We start from the raw sequence: 25,166 nt of genomic DNA, 5'->3' as shown, positions 1-25,166 counted from the left end.
AATCAGCGGAGGCGGGCCCGGGCGAGCCTCCGGCACGTGACGTGGAAGGTGGGTGAGCGCGTGACGGGGGGGGCCGGCAGAGCGCGCCGAGCGGAGTCACTCACAAACCTTCATCTGCTCAATATAATGCTCGGGGGGAGGAGGAGGGAAGAGAAAACACCCCCCTCCCCAACAAATACTAAAACACACCGGTGCATTGCAAGCAACGACAGCGGGGGCCGCCTGATGTGTCCGACGGCTGCATTGCATTCTCTTGTGCAAATCCAGGTGAGAGAATAATATTTCACAATTGATGCTGCACGCCGAATGCCTATTAAATTGTAAAGCTGCTGCTTGTAATTCTAGCCATTTATTGCATCACCTCCCTCCCCTTTTCCAAGAGTTTTAAAATGCTTTAATGCTGCGGCGTTTCCTTTTTGCAAATTCCTTAAACTCCTAACCCACGTCACTCAGCTGCATGGCGTGGTAACTGAAGAGCTGCTCCGCTGTGTTTGCTTCTAATTATAAAGTAACTTTATTTCTTTATCGGTTAATGTAGCAAACACAAAAACATAAAGTCGAGTTTTTTTTAATTGCATTTTTGTTTTAGCTGCCAGACGGAAGGAGGACATTTTTTTTGTTGCAAACTTCCCCCCCCCCCGAATGTAATTCGATACTGTGGAAGGGAAGCTGTCTTTTGCTGTGATTGACAGCCGCGCCCGCCAATGGGGAGCCGGGAAGCCACCGCCGCCCTTCCAAATTTGGAACGCGGTTGCAGCAGGCGACCAATGGGCGCGGAGCAGGGGGCGAGCCCTGCGGCTGAGTGGCTGATGCAATGTAAACCTCGAGCTGTCACAAAGCAATCCAGCACTAACTTTTCCTTAGACAAGGGTCTCCTGTGGTCACAGCTACTTTTTATATCAACAACAAAAAATGCACTTTTTCCTTTTTTAAACTTGTGGATTTAAATGACCCAGCTTTTTTTTTACTAGTTCTACGACTGCAATATTTAAGTATCATTTTTATAGAGATGGAGAGATTGCCAACACACACACTCATTCAAGATTTCAGTACCGCACTTTGAAAAATCACTGGCTTTGTAATACTTTTCTATGAAACTTCTTCAGCATCAAGAAATATGCTCAGAATGTCCTTTTTGCATCAACTGGACTCGATAGCCTTAAAGGAGAGGCCAGAATACACAGCTGCGTCTCAAAATAATACATTTTGCATTACATGGTATAATGCTTGTGTCCTTTTATAAAAGTTATTTTCCCACTTGCAGAAGTCGCTGGAACTCTACAGTAGGCTTGTTTAATATCTTAAAAAGTGAGAAGCCACTTTAAAGGTCAGAAGGTTGTGGGTTCAAGTCCCACTCCAAGGATTTGAGCGCATAAAACTAGGCGGACACTCGAGTGCTGCACTGTCCGAGGTGCCGTCTTTCGAATGAGACGTTAAACCGAGTCCCTGTCCGCTCTCTCAGGTGGACATAAAAGATCCCATGGCACTATTTCGAAGAAGAGCAGGGGAGTTCTCCCTGGTATCCTGGCCAATATTTATCCCTCAACCAACATAACAAAAACAGATTATCTGGTCATTATCACATTGCTCTTTGTGGGACCTTGCTGTGTGCAAATTGGCTGCCGTGTTTCCCACATTACAACAGTGACTACACTTCAAAAAAGTACTTAATTGGCTGTAAAGCACTTTGAGATGTCTGGTGGTCGTGAAAGGCGCTTTAGAAATGCAAGTCTTTAAAGTTCCGGCTGATCCTTAGTGTCAAAGGTTTAAGTTATGAGGGAAGGCTGCAAACACATAGGATTTTCAGCCTTGAAAGGAGGTGTCTGTGAGGCAGTACAATAAAGTTGTACAAGATGATTAAGGCTATGGAAAAGGTAAATCCAGTATATTATGTTACATTGAGAGAGTAGGACAGTGAGTCAAACTAGCAAAAGGTCAACTTAAAACTGATATCGGGAAGTTCTGTTTTATACATGGAATGGACTTCCAGTTAGAGTAGTGAGATCGCAAAGTCTGGAATTGGTTAAGAAGCAATTAAATGCTGCACTGCGGGGGATTCTGGATGGGTGAACTAAGATGGACCGAATGATCTTCCCTTGTGTAATTATCTTGTGATTGACCTTTTAGACCTGTTGGGAAGCTACATGTCTGTGAGGTTAGGAGCAGAGGTTATTGCCAGACTGGAGCCTTTGCTTTCACGCTCACCTGCATGGCTGGCTGACCAGTCTAAGAGTAGGTACAGCATGTTGCACATGACCACATTTTGGACAACGCACTACTTGTCTACTTTTTGAGAAGTGCTTTACAAATGATATTTTAGGAAATTGTGGTTCCCGGCAGCTTTATTGAAAAATCGAATGCCACTATGACCATGTGAACACAATTCCGGTGTTTGTTAAAGGAGGAATGGGAGAGAATGGATGAGTGCCCTCAAGAAATACAAGAAACTAGAGGGAGCGAGGGTGGGAACTGAAAGGTGTTACTAACTGATGACCCAAGCCACATGTGTAATCAAATTTAACTATTCATATTTTTCTTAAAACGAGAACCATTTTATTTTCTTATTTTTTTGTCTTCTAAGTTTTTGTGCGTGCGACTGGTTCTAATTATTGAATTATTTTACAAATGCTTCACTGAATAACTTGGAACTGTTTTAGAAATGGGTGTTTCTAACCTGTCTGTATGATTTACAGCCTCTTCCTGAAGCCTGTTCTTAACCGTACCAGGTCACGCCTGCTGAAGTATTAACCATTGTATCTTTAAGGTGACTATATATGTAACCATGCAGTAAACTGAAGGAATCCCGAATACATTGTTTCAACTGAAAATGGTGAAACTATGCATTTTATTTTTTCTTCATCAGTTTTCCCCCCTCTGTTCCTCTCCTGAAGGTTTTGACACCTTCCATGTGTGTCGGTCACTGTCCAGTGCCTGTGGCCAGGTTTCATCTGGGGGCACCGCAGTGAGATCTTGTGCTCGGCCGACATCCTTTCAGCAGGGCTAACTGCATGGCTATCAAGAAGGAACCCATGCCAACACTCTCTTCTCCCCAGCCCTCAAAACCCAGGGACCTTGAAGCTAATTGTAGCACCTTTACTGATGCCCTGCCTGAGAGTAGCTAACCCAGCACCCAGCATGGTTTGACCCTGCTGCATTACATGTTTTTAGAGATTGGTGATGAGGGAATTCTGCTCACATGGACATAGTTTAATGCTATTAACGCTGCAGTGCTCTGTAGTTTCCTGGTTGATGCTTTTTTTTAAAATTCATTCATGGGATGTGGGCGTCGCTGGCAAGGCCAGCATTTATTGCCCATCCCTAATTGCACTTGAGAAGGTGGCACAACAGTAGGGTTGCTTTCAGTACACCGAGACTGAGGAGAATTAAAGTCAACCTGGGATCCAGCTCTTGTTGGCAACCCAGTGACCCCCGTGTCAGTGTGGACATCGGCTGAGGATTTGATTATACTCGCATGTTTGGGAATTGACTTCATTGCAATATTGCAATGTGTGTGAATTTGTGTCCAGCCCATGGTCCCTGGAGGTTTTGGTGAGTTAACTGGAGAGAGGAGAAGGTCTATTCACCTACAGAGGTGTCGCACTGAATATGTATTTGCCTTCCTTGTAAGACCGTTGAAATGTTTTTCCAACATCCAGGTTTAGGCTCTTGAAGTCAGAAAATCTCCAAATTATCACTCCCGCTGAGAGGATTTCCTTCCCATCTTAGAATTTTTTTTTAATGATTCTGTATTAGTAGTGCAGTGACACAACCCCTGGAATTCATAGAATCAGAGAATGATACAGCACAGGAGGACATTTGGCCCATCGTGCCTGTGCTGGTACTTTGAAAGAGCTATCTAATTAATCCCACTCCCCTGCTCTTTCCCCATAGTCCTGCAAATTTTTCCCTTTTTAATATATATCCGATTCCCTTTTGAAGGTTCCTACTGAACCTGCTTCCACCCTTTCAGGCAGTGTATTCCAGATCATTTTTTAAAAAACTCGCAAAAAAAAAAAAAAAAAAATGTTTTCCTCAGGCCACCTCTGGTTCTTTTGCCAATCACCTTAAATCCGCGTCCTCTGGTTACCGACCCTTCTGCCACTGGAAACAGTTCGATTCATACAGTGACGCCCTCGTCTCAGCCGTGCGACCAAATGAAGTCAGAAATTTCCTGAATTTGGGAAGGACAGGGAAAGAGGAAGAAAAGGATGTGAAAGTGGAAGAAACGGGCTAAAAAGGCCTTGCCAACTGTATTGTACAAGCCTTTGCTACTGGTTCAGTAACATTGGAGGAAGTGTGGGGACAGGCTGCCTTGCCCGGTCAGCTGCACAGTACTGCAAGGACACCTGAAGAAGGGCGGGGGGGGCGGGTGGGTGGGTTGGGGGGGGGGGGGCGGGCGGGCGGGGGGTGGGGGGGCGGGGCGGGGGGCGGGCGGCGGGGGGTGGGGGGGGAGAGAATACTGCTAGATCAGGTTAGCAAAAGAGATCTTTGTTTTGAATTAAGAATGCAAATTCCAAAAGGCATTTCAACAAAATATATTACCAGGAATTCTAGCAAAATAGCAACAAACTAAAAAGCAACAGTGGGAGGCAGTTTTCTGGTAATTTTGTGATGTGCTGGGAATGTTTTGGTTAATCACAGCTGTCTGGTGGAGTAGTAGTCAAGATAATCCATTTTTTTTTTTGCATTTTAATCGTGGGGGGTGAGGGATGCTGCTCATTCAATGGAACCCCCAAAATTGAGAATTAAGCTACAAGAGTCATTTGGAGCCAATTGCATCTTTCCCAGCTCCAATTTTGTTCTTGATTTCAATGTCTACATCACTGTCATAGAAACATAGAAGATAGGAGTAGGCCATTCGGCCCCTCGAGCCTGCTCCGCCATGCAATGCGATCATGGCTGATCATCCAAATTCAGTACCCTGTCCCTGCTATAGAAACATAGATACTCTACTCTCTCTGGTTGTGAACCGAGCTTCAAGCCTTTGCTGGCATGTAGTGAAGAACGCTGGCATCCATACTCCATATTGGCTGTAAGTTGATTAACTGGATATCATTGACTCAGTCCGTAGAGTTGTTATATAACAAAAAAATCCTGGTCACAAGATTGTCAACCAGTTCTGTGAATGAGTCAATGTGGTGTCATTGAGTTAACTGGAAGCTCCGTATTCTTTGGAAATGAGTTATTAACAATTTGGCAACATAAACGACTGCATTTGCCAACCAAAGTAGAAAATAATGGGAACAGCTGTTAAGCCATCGGCAAACGTTTGTAGACCGGCCCTTTCGATGACGTCAAACTACTTAACAAAGTTGGATTGCATGTAGCCAGGTGAGATTAATATCAAATAAATGGGGCTAGTTTACTTTGTACTAGAAACTGCAATTAGACAATCCTTTCCTGTTGACTGGTAGACCATGATGAGCTATTTCACCTTGCCCAGAAACGTAGAACTCGAGGACATGGCCTGCATTTGAAAGGTGGGGTGGGGGGGACACAATATTTCAGTGAGTGAGTGGTAATTCTATAGAACAGGCTTCCGAGGGAAATGGCAGAAGCAGGTAGTATTGATTCATTCAAATCACAGAAATCACAGAAATCACAGAAACCCCACAGTGCAGATAGAGGCCATTTCGGCCCATCGAGCCTGCACCGACACATATCCCACCCGATCCCTGTAACCCCTACACCAACACATATCCCACCCTATCCCCGTAACCCCACGTATTTAATCCCCCTAACACTAAGGGTCAATTTATCATAGCCAATCAACCTAACCCGCACATCTTTGGACTGTGGGAGGAAACCGGAGCACCCGGAGGAAACCCACGCAAACACGGGGAGAATGTGCAAACTCCACACAGACAGTCGCCCGAGACCGGATTCGAACCCGGGTCCCTGGCGCTGTGAGGCAACAGTGCTAACCACTATGCCACCATGCTACCTCGTGGGAGACGCCATTTTACTCACCACGCCCGACCGCCTCGCCCGCAGATGACAACGACTCGCTCAGCTACACACTAGCTTCCGTCACCCTGGACCAAGCCCGCCCGCACCATCTGTCCAAGTCAATGATGGACATCAAAGTGAACGGCCACGCCACGACCTGCCTGTTCGACAGCGGAAGCACGGAGAGCTTCATCCACCCAGACACGGTGAGCCACTACTCCCTCTCTGTCCTACCAACGCGCAGCCGAATCTCGATGGCATCGAGGTCCCACGCCACGGACATCAGCGGCTACTGTGTCGTGACCCTGTCGGTTAAGGGCACGGAGTATAAAAACTTTAAACTCCTCGTCCTCCCCCATCTCTGCGCTGCCGTCCTACTAGGGCTGGACTTCCAATCCCACCTCCAAAGCGTAACCCTAGCATACGGTGGACCCCTCCCCCCACTCACAGTCAACAACCAGCAAACGTTAAACCGCCCACCGCGTAACACCTGCAGCCTCTCCACCCTCAAGGTCCCGCCACCCTCTCTGTTTGCTAACCTTACCCCTGACTGCAAACCCGTCGCTACCAAGAGCAGGCGGTATAGCGCCGGGGACAGAGCCTTCATTAGCTCTGAGGTGCGGCGCCTCCTGAAAGAGGGCATTATCGAGGGGAGCAGCAGCCCCTGGCGTGCCCAGGTCGTAGTCGTAAAGACCGGCGATAAAAACCGCCTGGTCATCGACTACAGCCAGACCATAAACAGATATACCCAGCTGGACGCACCTTTAGTCACCTTCGTAACTCTTCGCCTTTTATTGGAGGAATTGATAGGTATATGCACATTAGCTCGAATTCTTTCAGATTGTTTTCAGGGATACAGTACGTGTAATTTGAGACATGATATGTGGTGACTGTAGCATGCTTGGGAGGAACAGGTGACTTTGGGCCTAGGTTTGTCAAAGCTCTCCACCACTGGGGGTTTTCCTCGTCTCCTGTCTGGGTCTGTTCTCGTTGATAGAGATTAATTGCCGTGATTAATCAACAGCTCATGCGACGACCAGCATGGTGGAAGGTGAGCCAGATGGACCTTTTGTGGCCTTTTCGTCCAGCAATTCCTAGGTTCATAATCGTTTTTGCCTAATTTAACACGTGATGCTATTAAACATAGAAACATAGAAGATAGGAGCAGGAGTAGGCCATTCGGCTCCTCGAGCCTGCTCCGCCATTCAATGAGATCATGGCTGATCATCCAAATTCAGTACCCTGTTCCTGCCTTCTCTCCAGATCCCTTGATCCTTTTAGCCTTAAAAAATATATCCAACTCCTTCTTGAATATATTTAATGAATTGGCCTCTACTGCCTTCTTTGGTAGAGAATTCCACAGGTTCACCACTCTCTGGGTGAAGAAATTCCTCCTCATCTCTGTCCTAAATGGCTTACCCCTTATCTTTAGACTGGTTCTGGACTCCCCGACCATCGGGAACATCCTTCCAGCATCTAGACTGTCTAGTCCTGTTAGAATTTTCTAAGTTTCGATGAGATCCCCTCTCATTCTTCTAAACTCCAGTGAGTATAAGCCCAATCGACCCAATCTCTCCTCATACGTCATTCCTGCCATCCCAGGTATCAGCCTGGTGAATCTTCGCTGCACTCCTTCCATGGCAAGAACATCCTTCCTCGGATAAGGCGACCAAAACTGCACACAATACTCAAGGTGTGGTCTTACCAAGGCCCTGTACAACTGCAGCAAGACATCCTTGTTCCTGTACTCAAACCCTCTCACTACGAAGGCCAACATACCATTTGCCTTCTTAACCGCCTGCTGCACCTGCATGCTTACTTTCAGCGACTGGTGCACATGGACGCCCAGGTCTCGTTGCACTTCCCCTTCTCCCAATCTATTGCCATTCAGATAATAATCTGCCTTCCTGTTTTTTGACACCAAAGTGGATAACCTCGCATTTATCCATATTGTTTCCCATCACATGGCTCCCATGCTTAACCTGCCAGATCCACAGCCTCCTCCTGACAGCTTTCTGGCTCACTGCACTCTTGAAAAGGAGCGCAACTGTCAGTACTGTAGATGTAACATGCCTTAGCATTTGTAGGTTCTCCAGCATGTCTCTTAATAGAACGCAAACTTAGAGTCATAACGGCACAGAAGGAGGCCATTCGGCCCATTGAGTCCGTGCCGGCTCTCTGTAGAGCAAGCCAGTCAGTCCCATTCCCCCGCTCTATCACTGTAGCCCTGCAAGTTTATTTCCCTCGAGTGCCTATCCAATTTCCTTTTGGAATCATTGATCGCCGCCGCTTCCACCACCCTCGTCGGCAGCGAATTCCAGGCCATTACCACTCGCTGCGTAAAAAGTTCTTTGTCGCATCCCCCGCCCCCGTATCTCTTGCCCAAAACCTTAAATCTGTGTCCCCTAGTCCTTGTACCATCGGCTAATGGGAACAGCCTTTCTCTGTCTACCTTATCCAAACCCGTCATCATCGTGGTACACCTCGATCAAATCTCTTGTTTGAAAGTCTGGAAATACTCATCAGATCAGGCAGCATTGGTGGAGAGAGGAAGGTACAATCGATCGACCGGGATATTTATTTTAAACCGGGATGGAACTTTTTGATCTTGGTAACCTCTTGATTGTCCATTTTAAAATGACAGGAGAATGGGTGTGGTGCACTGTAGAACAACAATGAGGAAAAACTGATTTGAGTCTCCAAAACTATGATGCTTCCTTTGGCCACTTGTGTCTCATAAAATATTAACTAACTCTGTACATCTTATCCACTGGCTCTTCCACTTCATGCCCCCCTCGCCTCCCATCCAGGTAGCTTCTACTTTGAACGGCAATTTTAGTCTAGGTTGCATTGCCACTGCCTGACTCCTTAACTGGAATGAGTGTGCTGTAACCAGTGGCTCAGAAGGCAATGTTTAAACAAGATATCTTAATCTATCAAAGTCTTTTTTTTATTTTCATACCAACACTTTTCTCTAGAAAAGAGAAGGCCGAGGGGTAACCTGATAGAAGTCTTCAAAATTATGAAAGGGCTTGATAGGGTAGACGTGGAGAAGATGTTTCCACTTATGGGGGAGACCACAACTAGGAGCCATCAATATAAGATAGTCACTAATAAATCCAACAGGGAATTCAGGAGAAACTTCTTTACCCAAAAGAGTGGTCAGAATGTGGCACTCGCTACCACATGAAGTAGTTGAGGCGAATAACATAGAGGCATTTAAGGGGAAGAGATAAGCACATGAGGGGGAAAAAGGAATAAAAGAATATGCTGATGGAGTTGGAAGAAGTTGGATGCTACTAAGGAGACACAGTTAAGCTCGAACCCTGCATAAGAGCTACTAATAGTCTCTGCACTCCACACATGTCCCTAGACATTCTGTCAGTATCTACATCACACAAGCGTTTCCATTTTTGAGCTTTCGGTGAGGTCATGAGTGTTTCTAAACTTTTACAGTTTTTGATTTGACTTAGTACAGCCAACTCAGTACAGGCCAGGGATCAATGCAGGGAGTTTATCCACATCATGTGGTACATTTATCCACTGAATTACTGGAGAGTTAGAAAGAACCAGCACTATACCACAGCCGGGCTCAAGGCGGCTTTTGTTGCCATTTAAGACAAACCGTGATTTCAATCTGAACCCATCCCGCAAATCTACAATTTTCCACATCCCTACCCTTAACTTCAGTCTCGAATCGCAGGGCATTTCACACAGTTGCTACAACTGCATGAGCATCAAACGGACCTTTGCAGTCACGGTATTGTTTTCTTGGGAAAGCAGGACATGGGTCTGTAACTAATCGGCACTTGAACTGAAGAATGAGAAGAGTTATCAGTATTTCCTGAAATTCAACTGAATGGACCACAACTTGTCATTGATTGCAATAGCAAAGCCTTAAAGTAGAGAAGACATTGATTTAAATCACATTTGCACTGAGTGTTTGTTTAAAATTCTTGTTTTAATTTTTTTTTTTTTAACTTCCTTGTAGATGAAACCCTCATTTGTAATGGTGAGTTACAGACGCTGAGCGCTGAAACACACAGGACTGTGTCTACATCTCGTCCAGGTTTTATTTCTATTTCTGCACTGTGCTTTTGAATTGTTTGGAGCTTGGAAAGCAAATGGTCTCATTAAACCGCAGCGAGCCACTGCGTATTACTGATCTGGTGACGCCCTCGGGAAGTGACTGTAGCGAGCCACATGGCGAGCTGGCGCCGAGCTCCTCGCTGCTGGAAGGTGGTGACAGTGACGGCTGCAGCCCTCATTCTTGCTCCAGCCCAGACTCCCAGGACACCAGCTACAGCAGCGTCAGTTCCAGTCCGCTGGAAGAATGCAGCATGATGGGGATGCTGATGGCGAAACTTGACGCCCGACAGCACACGGGCGCTGATCCCCGCTCGGCGCCGTTTGAATCTCCGGTGAAAATGCCTGATTTTTGTTCCACTTTGTCTGGTGACTTCACCCCCACACTGGAGGAAATTGAGGAATTTTTGAAAGAAAAGATGGACACAGTCAAAGAGGGACTTTCGGAAACCACTGCCACCACCGAGATCAAAGTGGAAGTGAAATCGGAGGCGGCGGGTGACTCTTCGTGGGAATCCGGTGGATGTTCTTTGTCATCTTCAGAAGGCAGCGGGCATGGCTCTAGTCCAGATGTGACTGTAACAGCTGCGACCGGGGGCGCTCCCGTGATTCTGCAGCTTCAGCCGGTCCAGGTGCCCGGCGCCCACCCGGCGGCACAGACGCCGGGCAGTGTGAAGCTGACCCAGTTAATTGTAAGCGTCCAGGGTCAAGCCTTTGCCTTGGTGCCTCAGATGGCCCGGGCTCCAGCAAACAGTGCAACCCGCCAGTTTGTAAAGATTGCGCCCCTGCCCATAGCAGCGCGGTCCGCGGCTGTCGGCAGCTTGGTCAGTGTCGTCGAGGCCACCCAGAAGCTCCAGAAGACATCCCCCGCTGACATCATCCGAGTGCACAAGTGCTCGTTCCCAGGGTGCAACAAGATGTATACCAAAAGTAGCCATTTAAAGGCACATTACAGGCGCCACACTGGAGAGAAGCCTTACCCCTGCACGTGGCCAGACTGTGGCTGGCGGTAAGTCAATTCTACATCCATTAACATATATTTTTTAAATGTTGTGCCTGTGCATGGCTCCTGTCTTCGAAACTGTACTTTCTCTTGTCATGTTTTGGTCACATCTTTGTAAACTTTTTTTTCCATTTAAAAAAAAAATAAAAAAATAATACATTTGTGTCCACATTTATAATGGAAACTGCTCTGCAATCTATCGTGCTTTACACCCTCCTGCATCTCAGTTTTGCATCACCCAGCTCTTCAGTCTGTACTGCAAGGAAACTCCAAGCAGCTCTTGCTTCCCAAATCCTTGTACGCTTTGCTATTTAACTATAAATAACTTTAAAATCGATATATTATGTAAAAAAAAATAAAGACAATGCTAGACTTTCAAAGAGCCGGCACAGGCACGATGGGCCGAATAGCCTCCTTCTGTGCTATAAGATTTTATGCTTCCAGACTTTAAAATGGGGACTGAGTTACATCAGTGTTTCCTGATCCAATAATCCCTCGCCCTCTGACTCCACTTGGTCTTGACTCCCCTTGTACACCACCATTGGCGATAGACTGGTATTCCATTATATATTTTTTCTGCAGTTGTTCATATATGGTAAAATGTTTAAAAGATTTCAGCCAGCGATGTGTCGCTGTCTCAGGACGTGGATCGGTTCTGATGGGTGAAACCCATAACCAATGTTTCCATCAAGCTGCAGGGCCGCGCAGCGGTCTGGAGGTCCCGCGCAGGCCGCTTGCCGGCTTTACAATGGGGGGGGAGAAAACTACGCATGCTCGGAAATTTGAATGGGCCGCGCAGCCCGTTAAAGGGGCTACGCACCCAAAATAAAATTAGAGGGAACATAATCAATCTATCTGGGCATGTAGTCTTGATCGTTTAATCCAAACCACGCGATCTGCAGTTCTAAACTTGCAGTTTTGATTTTTGTACTGCCCAGGCAATCTCCCAGGTATGAAATCCCTCGGATCTGCTCCCGCTCCTTCACCAGAAGTCCGTAAATAGGGTTACCGGCGAAGTTATGGCGGCAGAGCTGGAGGAAATTCCCGGCTCGGGAGAGGTTTTTGTTATTGTTGGAAAAAAACGAGTGAAGAGCCCACATTGCAGGGTAGAACTTTACAGCACAGAAACAGGCCAATCAGCCCACAGTAGCCTCCTGCCACTGTATTTTCTTCATCTTACCCTGTCTATATATCCTTCTATTCCTTTCTCCCTCATGTACTTATCTAGCTTCCCCTTAAATGCATCTAGAATCATACAATCTTGCAGCACAGAAGGAGGCTATTCGGCCCATTGTGTGCCGGCTCTCCTGTAAGAGCTGTCCAATTTAGTCCCGCACCCCAGCATTTTCCCCATAATCCAGCAAGTTAGTTCTTTTCAAGTACATGTCCAATTGTCTTTTGAAACTTCCTATGGAATCTGCTTCCACCACCCTTCCAGGTAGTGCATTCCAGTTCTTACCAACCCTCTTGTGTGCAAACATTTCTCCTCTATTTCTTGTGCCAATTATTTTAAATCTATGACCTCTGTTTACCGACCCACTTGCCAGAGGAAACAGATTCTCCCTAGTTGCTCTATCAAAACCCCTTTTATAATATTGACTACCTCCTATTAGGCCTCCCCTTAACCTATGCTATTGGCCTCAACCACTCCATGTGCTCGTGAGTTCCACATTCTCGTTACACTCCGAGAAGACCAGGCACATCAAAGCATTGATTTGCTGATCACAAACTTGGGGATTTAAAAGCAATAGGAATTGAGGAGGAAGGGAGGGAAGGTTACAGGTGAACAAATCTGAGTTGGTGTGTATTCAGAGATTGTTCATAACCCTGCCCCTGGTGCAGCTTCCTCCTCGAACACAGCATGATCGTCTTACTCGATGGATTAAAATGAAACTCGAAGCCTGTCTTGACGTACTGTGGATATTACTGCCCTCTTACTTTTAGACCTTCTCGACCCACCTGCAGCCTTTGACATGGTTGACCACTCCATCCTCCTCCAGTGCCTCTACACCCTTGTCCAGCTGGGTGGGACTGCACTCACCTGGTTCCATTCTTATCTATCTAATCGTAACCAGAAAATCACCTGCAACGGCTTCTCTTTTCCCCCTCCCGCATCGTTACCTCTGGTGTCCCCCAAAGATCTATCCTGGGCCCCCTCCAATTTCTCGTCTACATGCTGCCCCTCGGCGACATCATCTGAAAACACGGCTCCCAGCTCTACCTCGCCACCACCTCTCTCGACCCCTCCACAGTCTCTAAGTTGTCAGACTGCTTATCCGATATCCAGTACTGGATGAGCAGAAATTTCCTCCAATTGAATATTGGGAACATCGAAGTCATTGTCTTCAGTCCCGCCTCAAACTCCGTTCCCTAGTCACCAAATCCATCCCTCTCCCTGGCAACTGTCTGGAACCAGATTGTTCCAGACTTGCTGTCATATTTGACCCCGATATGAGCTTCCGACCACACATCCGTGGCATAATTAAGACTGCCTATTTCCACCTCCGTAACATCGTCTGACTCTGTGCTTCAGCTCATCTGCTGCTGAAACCCTCACCCCATGCCTTTGTTGCCTCTAGACGTGACTATTCCAATGCATTCCTGGTCGGCCTCCCATGTTCTACCCTCCGTAAACTTAAGCTCATCCAAAACTCTGCTGCCCGTGTCCTAACTCACACCAAGTCCCGTTCACCCATCACCCCTGTGCTCGCTGACCTACATTGGCTCCCGGTCCGGCAACACCTTGATTTTAAAAATTCTCATCCTTGTTTTCAAATCCCTCCCTGGCCTCGCCCCTCCCTAGCTCTGTAATCTCCTCCAGCCCTCCAACTCTCCACGGTGTCTGCGCTCCTCCAATTTTGGCCTGTTGAGCATCCCCGATTTTTATTGACTCCACTGTTGGTGGCCGTGCCTTCTGTTGTCTGGGCCCTAAACTCTGGAATTCCCTCCCTAAACCTCTCCGCCTCGCTACCTCTCTTTCCTCCTGCAAGACCCTCCTTAAAACCCACCTCTTTGACCAAGCTTTTAGTCATTTGCCCTAATAAATCCTTATGTGGCTCGGTGTCAACATTTTGTTTTATAACGCTCCATGAAGCGCCTTGGGAAGTTTTATTACATTAAAGGCGCTATATAAATACAAGTTGCTGTTGTTGTTGAAGGTCTTAATTTTTTTTTTTTAAAAATTTCATTCTGCAACTATCTGCTTGTAGTGTCTCATTTTACCACAGATCGAGTGAAAACAGACCACTTTTTTGATCCATTAATCAGATACAAGTGTGCAGCCTCTGTAGAACTAGGGTAGAATGTTCTGGTGAAGTGCCTGACAAACATTTGAAAATTTTCCTTGCAACGCTTTCAGCTGGAGTTGAGGAAAGGTGCATCGCCTGAATAAAATCTGGTGATAGGCTTTTCATCTTGGATCGTGTTTTCTTTGACACGAAAAATGACAATAGCCCAAACAACCACTTGTGCTCAATTCTTTTAATCGCGTATAAATCCCATCCGCCTTAATAGTTGTGTGTAGGAGTTGATTGTACAATTGACTTTTTTTAATTGAGCTGCTGTTGGTCTGAAAATTATATTTTAAAGTGGGGCATGATGTTTTTAGTTTTGCTCATGGCCTGAAGCTTTCGACATGTTGAGTTCCTGATCTCAGCCAGGCCATCAGATGTTGCAAAGTGTAGGCACTGCCTTGATTTCTGAGCCAGCTGTTATATACATGTGATGGCATTAATTCCTCCAGTGACATTATGTACCACCTCAAGATCTGGTTGACCCTGTGCTGATTGGGGAGGGTGACACAATAGGAAACAAATGGCCACCTCCATTTGTCTCTGGTTATGACAGCCCAGCAATGCGGTTTTCACGTTGTTGGCTTTTAGAAACATAGAAAAATAGGAGCAGGAATAGACCACTTGGCTCTTCGAGCCTGCTCCGCCATTCAACACGATCATGGCTGATCCTCTATCTCAATACCATATTCTCGCTCTCTCCCCATATCCCTTGATGCCTTTTGTGTCTAGAAATCTATCTATCTCTCCTTAAATATATTCAGTGACTTGGCCTCCACAGCCTTTTGTGGTAGAGAATTCTACAGGTTCACCACCCTCTCCGAGTGAAGAAATTTCTCATCTCAGTCCTAAATGTCCTACCCTGTGTACAGACCTTCCCTCCCATTGAGGAATGCCCAAGGCTGGGAAATTGGTGTCAGAATTGTTCCTGCTTTGCAGTGTGAACAGGGTTAGATTCCCTGCCACCAGAATCACGGTGTAGAACTGTGACCGGAAGCAATCCTGCCGTATAAAGCACTGTTGCATCAAGAGTGCTGGTGACGGCAGGAACAAGAGTTCGGAGTTAAAGGCAATTTTAGTATAAAGCAGTGGGACTCTGGAGCCTCCACTGCATTGAAGACACATGTTTTCATAGACCCCATGAGCTGTGGTCTCCGCTTACTTTTCCTTGCTAAGTCTTTTAGAAGTGGTAGCACCATTAAACAAGGGACAGGTACGTAGTGTAGTGGTTATGCTACTGGACTAGTAATCCAGAGAATGTGAGAATCCCATCATGGCAGTTTGGGAATTTGAATTCGGGTTTTTTAAAAACCTCTAATTAAAAAGATGGTATCAGTAAAAGTGACCACAAAGCTGTCTGATTGTCACAACAACCCAACTGGTTCACATAATGTCCTTTTTAGGAAGGAAAGCTGCCATCCTTACCTGGTCTGGACTATATGTGATTCCAGTCCCACACCAAAATAGTTAACTCTTAACTGCCCTCTGAAGCACTCTAGCAAGCCACTCCACAGCCTTGGGCATTCCTCAATGGGAAGGGAGGGCTGTACTTCAGGGCAACTAGGAATGGGCAATAAATGCTGGCGATGCCCACATCCCAAGAATGAGTTAAAAGAAAAATTGAGTGCCACTCTCCCAGGACGGCATGTGAAATAGAAACATACCTGTAAACGGGCCAGTGGAGTTACAGAGCAGGGACTTCCTCAGAGGAAAGAAGATTTGTAAATTGTGGCTGGTTACACGATTGGACGGAAGTTTAAGAATGGGTATGTGGCAGTGGGAGAAAGAGAATTCCCCAAAGTTTAAAAAAAGCTAAATCCCTTGTAAAGTAGCGAGATTGGGAGCTGAGACTTCCTACAATCCCTCCGAATTTTCCAACGTGCTGCCACTCCTGGTCAGCGTCAGGTTGCATCATTCCGATAAAATGCAGAGCTTAATCAATCGTGGCACTTGTCCGCGCGCACTCGTGACCCGTCGTGACCTTCCACCCGTTGCAGATTTCCTGCAAGTGACTTCCTGCTGCTGAAAAATGATAATGTTCGATCGGTAAGAACACAACATGGACTTTAAAACATATATTATTGGAATTAGTAACCAGAAGAGCCGAGTAACAATCGCTGCTTCAAAATGGTAAAAGTAGTCGAATGCGAATCACTCAGTTGTCACCTGTTTTAGTTTAGTCTTGCAAATTGCCCAACCCCGACTGTTTCTGTGATACTTCACAGGATGGCCTGCTTAATGTCTTTGTATTAAATCAGTTCTGTGAGCTAAAGCCTTAAAATAAACGTGGGTGTGTGTGTCACAAGAATAATTGCTGTTAATTATCATCTGAAACATCCATATTAAAGAGGACAGATTCCCCTGCTGGCTCGATTAGGTAGTGCCGGCGTACAACTGGTTCTCAAATGATTCCAGCGTATTCACTGCCACTGCGCTAACCAGGAATCCATTCCATGTATTGATCACCTTTTGTGTGACGAACTTCCCAATATCGATCTTAAATTTGTGTTTTACGAGTTTCAACCTCTGACCTCTCATCCTACTCTCTCAATTTTAATTTGGGAGTAGTTTTCTGGATTTACCTTCTCTATACTGTTTGCAAACTCGTAGATGATTTTCTAGACATCTTTCACGTGCTTTCTTTCAAGGCTGAAAAGTACAAGTTTCTCCTGTCTTTCCTTATAACTTGTGGCTTTTTGCACTGCCTCCCCAGTGCTTTAATGCCTCACTTGTGTCTTTGAAGAAAAATGGGCACACTGCACAAGGTGCGGTCTGACCCAAGCACTATAAAGTTTGATCATGACTTCCTCTGACATATTCAACTATTTTGGCAAAATAGTTCAACATTCTCGTGGCTCTGTTGATTGCTGCTCTGTGTTGGTTGGACATGTTGAGCATCGAGTCTACTAAGACTTCTAGGTTCATTCAATTTTACCCGTAGCTATTTCAACACCAACCGTAGCGTTCTTTTTAACCCTGAGCTGAGCTCCATCCCCATATCCTCTCCATCACAAAGACCGCCTACTTCCACCTCCACAATATCACCCATCTCTCTCTCCCTCCGCCCATCTGCTGCTGAAACTCCAGCACTGCAACCTTCCTCCAGCTCTGCCTTCCTCCAACTCTGACCTCTTTCTTGCACATCCCCCACTTCCTTCGCCCCACCATTGGCGGCTGTGCCTACAGCTGTCCAGACCCTAAGCTCTGGAATTCCCTCCCTAAACCTCTCCGCCTCTCTCCCTCCTTCTTAAAACCTACCTCTTAGACCAAGCTTTGACCTGTCCTAATATCTCCTCCTTTGGCTCGGTGTCAGTTTTTGTCTGATGACGCTTCTGAGAAGGGCCTTGGGATGTTTCACAACGTTATATAAATGCAAGTTGTTGTTTGAGATGTTTCTGAGAGGGACGAGGCCATATATAAATACAAGTTCTTTTTTCTGTGTGTGAAGATTATATTTTAGCCATATGTGCTTTGCAAACAAAGAAAAGGCTTGCCAAGCACGTTGCCATGAAGTCTGAATGCTCATTGAGTTTATCCAGGAAGGTCCTATGCTCAATCATGGGTTGTACCCACTTGGCTCAACTCGGTTGGAGTGACAGTAGTGGTCCTGCAGTTGGCCTCAGAGACTCTGGATTTTTGCAGTGATGGGAAAGACCTTTGTTCCTGCTCCTGTTTGCTGTCCAGCACCTCCCATTGGCAAAGTGTGTGCGCATGACTTCCGTGAGGATAGGACCAAGGTTTCCTGTGATGTTTCCCCACCTTCCCGCCTCCCCCTCAAAGGAATATTGTGCCAACACTCACCATTTATGCTTACACACTCACCCGAGTGAAGCAGTGCAGAGCAACTGCACCCATGGAACTGTAGCCCAGCCAAGCAAGAGCGAAGAGGATAAAACTGTCAAAAATAAATAAAAACATGTACTATTAAGGTAAGTGTTTCTCGAGCTTTTCAGCAGCCTTCCTACTCTCGCCACATGATAAATGTTGTGTGATTATGTAGCACAGTTAATACAAGCTTTTATTTTTTCCCCACCCACGTACACTTCAGGAACAGTTCAAAAGGCCAAAACATGCTCTAATAAAAACAGAAAATGCTGGAAAACACACGGTGGGTCAGACTGGATCTGTGGAGCGAGAAACCGAGTTAACGTTTCAGATCGACAACCTTTCCTCACTGGAAAAAGTTAAAGATTTAACAGTTTATCAGCAAGTACAGAGTCAGGGAAACGCACATCATCACTTTAACAAAGGCCTTTATCACCGTGCTCTAATAAGTTGTGCCACATGTGTATATATAAAAATCAAACGGTTGTTTCATTGGCAGTCGAACACAGAGACACTGCTGAAAAAACCTGGTCTGTTCAGAGGTTAATATTAGCGGCAACACTCATTCATTTATATGTTTCAAGTGCTTGTTGATTCTGTTATCCCAATGACTGGACCTTTTCAGAAAGACAATAACTGCTCTATAACTGAATAATCCCCAGACACACTGCAATCACAGTCCATTTGTTCTGATTAGAACTTCTGCCATGTCTCATTTAATGGAACTGCACGGTTAGATTTACTATTAAATGGTTCCTCTTGTCACATAGGGTTCAATAAAAGTCTGCTGTGATGCCGCACAAATTGGTTTTTTTTTAACGTGTGTGAGTAGATTTTTTTTTGCCGTGGGCAGGTGTAGGTGTGTCCATTGTGTTGGGTGCAGTGGAATTTTTTGCCATCAGTTTCCCCAATGACCTCTTGTTGGTAATTTGCCTCTTTTTTGAAATCTTCTTCCAGGTTTTCGCGTTCGGATGAATTGTCCAGGCACAAACGCTCCCACTCTGGAGTGAAGCCATACCAGTGTCACATCTGTGAGAAGAAATTTACCCGCAGTGATCATTTATCCAAGCACGTAAAAGTGCACCGAGGACTAAGAAACGGCAGAATAACCAGAACAGCCAGTTAACACTCGGCTCTCCACCCACTTTGTAGGAAAGCACACCAGGGCCCTTCAACTTGTGTATGGAATATACAAAATGCATTAATGCATGTGTCTAATCTTAGGACGTGGGTGGGAGTGGGCCTTAAAGGCTCTTAACTTTGCAAAGTTATTTCTCTAAGTGATAAACTGAGTTTCACTTCTAATGCCCTCTTTATTCTGTTCCTCACCCTTATTTTATAACTACAGATATATAGGACGGTTCACATTTATCATTCTAATATAAACTCGAGCTGGGTCTGTGGGCTGCTTTTTATGCTTCTGTTGGGTGCAAGGGATGTCAGTGCAGGGGAATCTGTATCAAGAATTCCCTGGGCAAATCTAGCACGGAATTGGTAAAAGAACCAGAGGGAAGATGTGAGGAGAATTTTTTTTTATGCAACGAGTTATGATGTGGAATTCAATGCCTAAAAAGGTGGTGGAAGCAGATACAATTGTAACTTTCAAAAGGGAATTGAATATATACTTGAAAAGGAAAAAAATGTATAGGGAAAGAGCAGGGGTGTGAGATTAATTGGATAGCATTTTCAAAGAGCTTGCACAGGCATGATGGGCAGAATGGCGGCCTCCTGTGCTGTAAGATTCTATAATCGGTATGATAGTTTATTGGTTATGATACTGGACTAGCAACCCATAGACCTGGAGTTTAAATCCCTGCGTTAATTGGCACTGTTGGAGAGGCTTACAAGGATAATAAGTTGTGAAATTGAATTCAATAAATCTAATAATTTGTGGCTAGTACCAGGGAACAAAATGAGCAGTCTGGCCTACACGTGATTCCAGATTCACATTGCATAGGTGACTCTTAATGCCCTTTAAAGTAACATGGCAAAGTGTCAAAGTGTGCCAGCTGTGGCTCAGTGGGCAGCACCCTCGCCTCTGAGTCAGAAGGTTGTGGGTTCAGAGTCACACTCCAGAGACTTGAGCACAAAAATCTAGGCTGACACTCTAGTGCAGTGCTGAGGGAGTGCTGCGCTGTCGGAGGTGCCGTCTTTCGGATGAGACTTTAAACCGAGGCCCCGTCTGCTCTCCAAGGTGGACGTAAAAGATCCCATGGCACAATTTCGAAGAAGAGCAGGGGAGTTATCCCCGGTGTCCTGGCCAATATTTATCCCTCAATCAACATAACAAAAACAGATTATCTGGTCATTATCACATTGCTGTTTGTGGGAGCTTGCTGTGCGCAAATTGGCTGCCACGTTTCCCACATTACAACAGTGACTACACTCCAAAAGTACTTAATTGGCTGTAAAGCGCTTTGGGACATCCTGAGGTCATGAAAGGCGCTATAGAAATGCAAGTTATTTTTTCTTTCAGGGCAGCCAGGCAATTTCACACTCATTCCTAATCACAACCCTCAAAATAAACAGTGCACCTTAACCCTGGCCTCAGAAAAAATTCACCAGATCCTGAAAACTAATTGTTTGCATTTCTTACATGTTCATTCTCTTCTCTGAATCCATACAGTGTGGATTTTATTTCCTTTACATTTTACATTGCACCATTTCTTTTGCAGTTCTTTCTTTAGCCGCACCTCAAAACTATGGAACTTCTTACTTCTCTTTTTCCTTTCTCTTTACAACCTTTGGGAACATAGGAACAGGGGTAGGTCTTTCAGTCCCTCGAGCCTGTTCCGTAGTTCAATTAGATCATGGCTGATGTGTATCTTCTCTCCATTTACTCGCCTTGGTTCCAAATATCCTTAATACCCTTGCCTAACAACAATCTATCTCGGTTTTGAAAATTTCAATCGACCCCCAGCCTCAACAGCTTTTTGGGGGAGAGAGTTCCTGATTTCCCCTCCCCTTTCTGTGAAGAAGTGCTTCCTGACATCACCCCTGAACGGGCTAGCTCTAATTCTAAGGTTATGACCCTTTATTCTTCATTTCCCCACCAGAGTTTCTCTCCATCAACCCAATCAAATCCTTTAATTCTAAGCACCTCAATTAGATCACCCCTTAATCGTCTATACACAAGAACCCTGAAACTTCCTGATTGAGGTTGTCAGGTTTGGTGCTGTCCTGTTCTATGGACTGTTACATAGGCTTCTTAGTGATGTGTTGTACATTACAAGTGAAACTCACTGAGGATGCAATTACAGAACTGATTTATTAAAGGTTTTCTGAGAAAGTCTTTTGTGGAATTTTGGAAGCTGTACAACCGGGCAAAGAGTGCATTGGAGAACTCTTGTATTGTTCCCGTGTGACGGAAAATTCCATCATGGGTATGAGTTTAAATTGCAGGGCATGTTCTAGCGAATTGTGTCACGGAGAGAGAAATATACTTGGAAATTATCAACAAGGAATAAGTATGATTTCTATTCTGTAGCAATTGCAAGTGATTTTAAAATGAAACTCTGCCATTCTGTAGTTTGGAGTTACTTTATTGCAGAATGTTCCGTGTCTCTGAACGATGAGAGAGAGGGGGAGGTGGAGGGGGGGGAAGTTAGCCACGGTTTTTGCTGCTGATCACCAGCCAATGAGCCCTGTTAGAAAGTCCATGTGTTGGACATCAAATGAGCACAGACTTTGGTTTGGTTGTGATGGTTCCCACATAGTTGACCAGTCTATCAGTATCCAACTGTTGCGACTGGCACATGAGCAACAGTCACCCAAATGAGATACCGGAGGGCTGGCGGTGCCTCTGGAACAGTACCGTGACTTGTTGCCTTCAGGAGAGAAACACACACAATTGAATTGGGGAAAGTTAAAGGAAGAGTCCCGTACGAAATTCAATAAAAACACTCCTACCCAAAGAAAACCCATAATGAGAGAAGTCTTGAACTGAAGTCACTTGCAGGTTTGAGTCAGGTTGGTGATTAGTCCAGTTTTGGAAAAGTCATAAAATGTTAATTTAAAAAAAAAAGTGATGAAAAATTCAACTCCTTGGAAACCCTACCTCAAGTCGCCCTTACAAATTTTGATGCGACTCCACCTGTTACAAACTCGATTTCCAATACAATTACAAATTAAAAGCTACTGACCTAGACTTCGGTAAAGCTCATATTGGAGGGAAGCTTCCTCTTTGCATTATTGGTGACAAAATCGCAAACACAGCCACAGTTTCACTACAAATCCTGTAAATGGAGGAAATCTTCGTCAGCGTGGTTCCAATCCATGGTTGTGTTATTAAATGTTTGGCAATACACTGGCTGCTGAGGCCACTAACTTACAAATACAGATTGAAATTGCAGCTTGTCAATACAGACAGATGCCCGCATTGGAAACTCCTCAAACTTACAGTTTACTTTTGCACCATACACTGCATTAAACCAATATCCATCCAAATCCCTTTCTGGCTCATCTCACACAATGTTCTTTGATGTGGGGCAGTTGCATTGAATTGTACAGATATTCCCTGGATATATGATTTCAATCTGAATTTTTATTATTAAAGAGTCCATATACAGTAATGTTCAATGAATGAGCAAGTGATTTTAACCTTGAAGCATTGAAAGATGTAATGGCATACAGTAAATGTAAAAACGTCTGATAAATCATGAACTGTGCTAGTATAGTCTCTTCTTTTTCCTGCTGTTTAAATGTTTCTCCAGTGAAGGTAATTACTGCCAGAAATGCCTTTTGTTCTCCGGTTGGCCGCCTGTTACAGCATTGCCCCAAGGACGGTGCCATGGATCTTCATATGTCGGGAGTTCCCTTCGACTGAAGGGACTTTTCCTAAGAAGAAATCATGGTGGAGTCATTCTCTCAGCCACTGACTTTGTTACTGAACATTCGAACATTTGTGTGCAGCAAGGAGGGAGGCCAAGTGCTGTCAATGCAAGCGTCTTCCCATTAAATACACTTGCATCATGATGTTTTCTTTTGTTTCGAATGAAGAGAAGTAGTGCTGTTACAATGTTCACGTGTGTGTTTTTATTCCGATGTCTTACCATGTTGATGCTGAGGGTGATGAGATACCTGGGGTGTTTAGCAATCGTTTTTGTATAAATATTGGATTATCCAGATTTTACACTTGGCAACCAATGTGCCATTTAGTTTGGGGTTTTCTCCCCGCCCAAGAAAAAGTTTGTATCAGATCATAGTGTGTGTGTGTGTGCTTAAAGAACACTGTGGAAACCCGAGCTAACCATTGTGACTTCCGAGGGCGTTGGTACTTTGACTCCAATGGTTAGACCAGCATCTCCTGATAATTCAAAGTTATTTTGTTTGCATTTTTAAAAAAAATTAAATTATCTGGTAATGTTAGTTAAGCAATTTTTTTAAATATTCATTCTCAATGTAGGCGTGCTGTCAAGGGCGGCATTTATTGCCCATCCCTAGCTGTCCTTATACGACCGAGTAGCTTGCTAGGCCAGTTCAGAGGGCAGTTAAGAGTAAATAACACATATTAAAGTGGGAATTTAGTACTTAAAAAATGAATGATCAAATATTTCAAATTAAACAACTTAGAATTAAGAGTAGACAATAATTGGTAATATTTTTTTTTCTTGCTCACTACCAAGAAAAAAAGGGTGGCTGGTTAGAAACCAGTATTTGGGGGATCCTGCCATAACTTGGTTTGAGATCATGTTGTCTATAGGGCAAATATTGCAATAAGTGTGAGAGGAAAAAGATTTTGGTTTTGAAATTCATTATCGGGAAGTGGGGATGCAAGGCCAGCATTTATTGCCCACCCCTCATGACCTGAGTGGCTACCTGGGCCACTTCCGAGGAGAGTTAAGAGTCGGCCACGATGGTGAGAGACTGGAGACACATCTAGGCAAGGGTAAAGACAGTAGGTTACTTTCCCTGAACGACTGATTTTTTTTAAATGACAATCAGACAGCTTCATGGTTACTTTTACTGATACCAGCATTTTATTTTTTTTAATTTTTTTTTAACTGAATTCAAATTTTCAATCTGGCATGGTGATATTTGAGATCACCTTCTCTGCCGTCCCAGTCCAGTAACATAACCACTCTGCTACCAAACCCAAAGTGCTTCACAGCCAATTAAGTACAGTTGTAATGTAGGGAAAAGAGGAAGTCAATTTGCGTACAACAAGGTCCCACAAATAGCAATGAGATCTATTTATTTTTGGTAGTGTTGGTTGAAGGATAAATGTTGGCTTGGACAACGGTAGAATTCCCCCGGCTCCTCTTTGAATAGGGCCATGGGGATCTTTGGTTCTTTTACATCCATTTGAGAAAGCAGGCGGGGCCTCGGTTTAACCATCTCATCCGAAAGACGGCACCACCACCAGTGCAGCACTTCCCTCAGTACTGCGCTGGGAGTGTCGGCCTAGGTTTTTGTGCTCGAGTCTCTGGAGTGGGACTGGAACCCACAACCTTCTGACTCACAGGTGGGAGAGTGCTGCCCACTGAGCTGAGGCTGGCACCTTGCTAATGTGTTAAACTGTCTTTAACTCTTAATGGTGGGACAGAGAAGGAAGGAAGGACTGACAATCATATTATGGAATCCACTCGTACTTCTGCTACACTTGATAAAGTACAATAAACGTGTCTTGCACTGTTGAGCAAGTTTTTGCATTTTTTACATTGGAGTTTTGGCTGTGTTCTCATGTTGACCATGTATTTCCCAGAAGCTAGTTCATGGTGGGTGCACTAAAGGACATAAACGTGACTAAATTGGGATTTAAAAAAAAGTTACTGTAATAAGTTGTGAGCTACCGACTCAAATGGAAGGGGCAATTCAGGTCTCGCAACCGCTGATCTATTCCAGCACGCACTTTAAGAACAAAAGACGTAGGAGTAGGTCATTCGGCCCCCTCGAACCTGCTCCACCATTCAATAAGATCATGGCTGATCTGATCTTGGCCTCAACTCCACTTCCCTGCCCGCTCCCCATAACCCTTGTCTCCCTTATTGTTTAAAAATCTGTCTATCTCCGCC

At 45.0% G+C, this 25,166-nt stretch overlaps 1 protein-coding gene across 1 annotated transcript; it reads left to right on the top strand.

The window, feature by feature from the left end:
- LOC147105080 (Krueppel-like factor 15) lies at nt 1-24,788 on the top strand. The gene is made up of 3 exons (XM_086011148.1): nt 1-267; nt 9,941-11,044; nt 19,111-24,788. Exons 2-3 carry the CDS (start codon nt 10,074-10,076, stop codon nt 19,277-19,279), a joined length of 1,140 nt encoding a protein of 379 aa, XP_085867274.1. The 5' UTR covers nt 1-267; nt 9,941-10,073; the 3' UTR covers nt 19,280-24,788.
- The last annotated feature ends 378 nt before the right edge of the window (nt 24,789-25,166 follow it).

Source organism: Somniosus microcephalus, chromosome 18, assembly GCF_052327205.1.
Source record: "Somniosus microcephalus isolate GS21.2 chromosome 18, FLI_Smic_1.0, whole genome shotgun sequence".
NCBI classification, from domain to species: Eukaryota; Metazoa; Chordata; class Chondrichthyes; order Squaliformes; family Somniosidae; genus Somniosus; species Somniosus microcephalus.
This window is presented reverse-complemented; position numbering and strand designations above follow the sequence as displayed.

Excerpts from the sequence above, each read along its gene's own strand:
- LOC147105080 (XM_086011148.1), top strand. The coding sequence starts at position 10,074 with ATGGTCTCATTAAACCGCAGCGAGCCACTGCGTATTACTGATCTGGTG. Across the intron at positions 11,045-19,110 it reads TGGCCAGACTGTGGCTGGCG|GTTTTCGCGTTCGGATGAAT; the intron begins GTAAGTCAATTC and ends ATCTTCTTCCAG.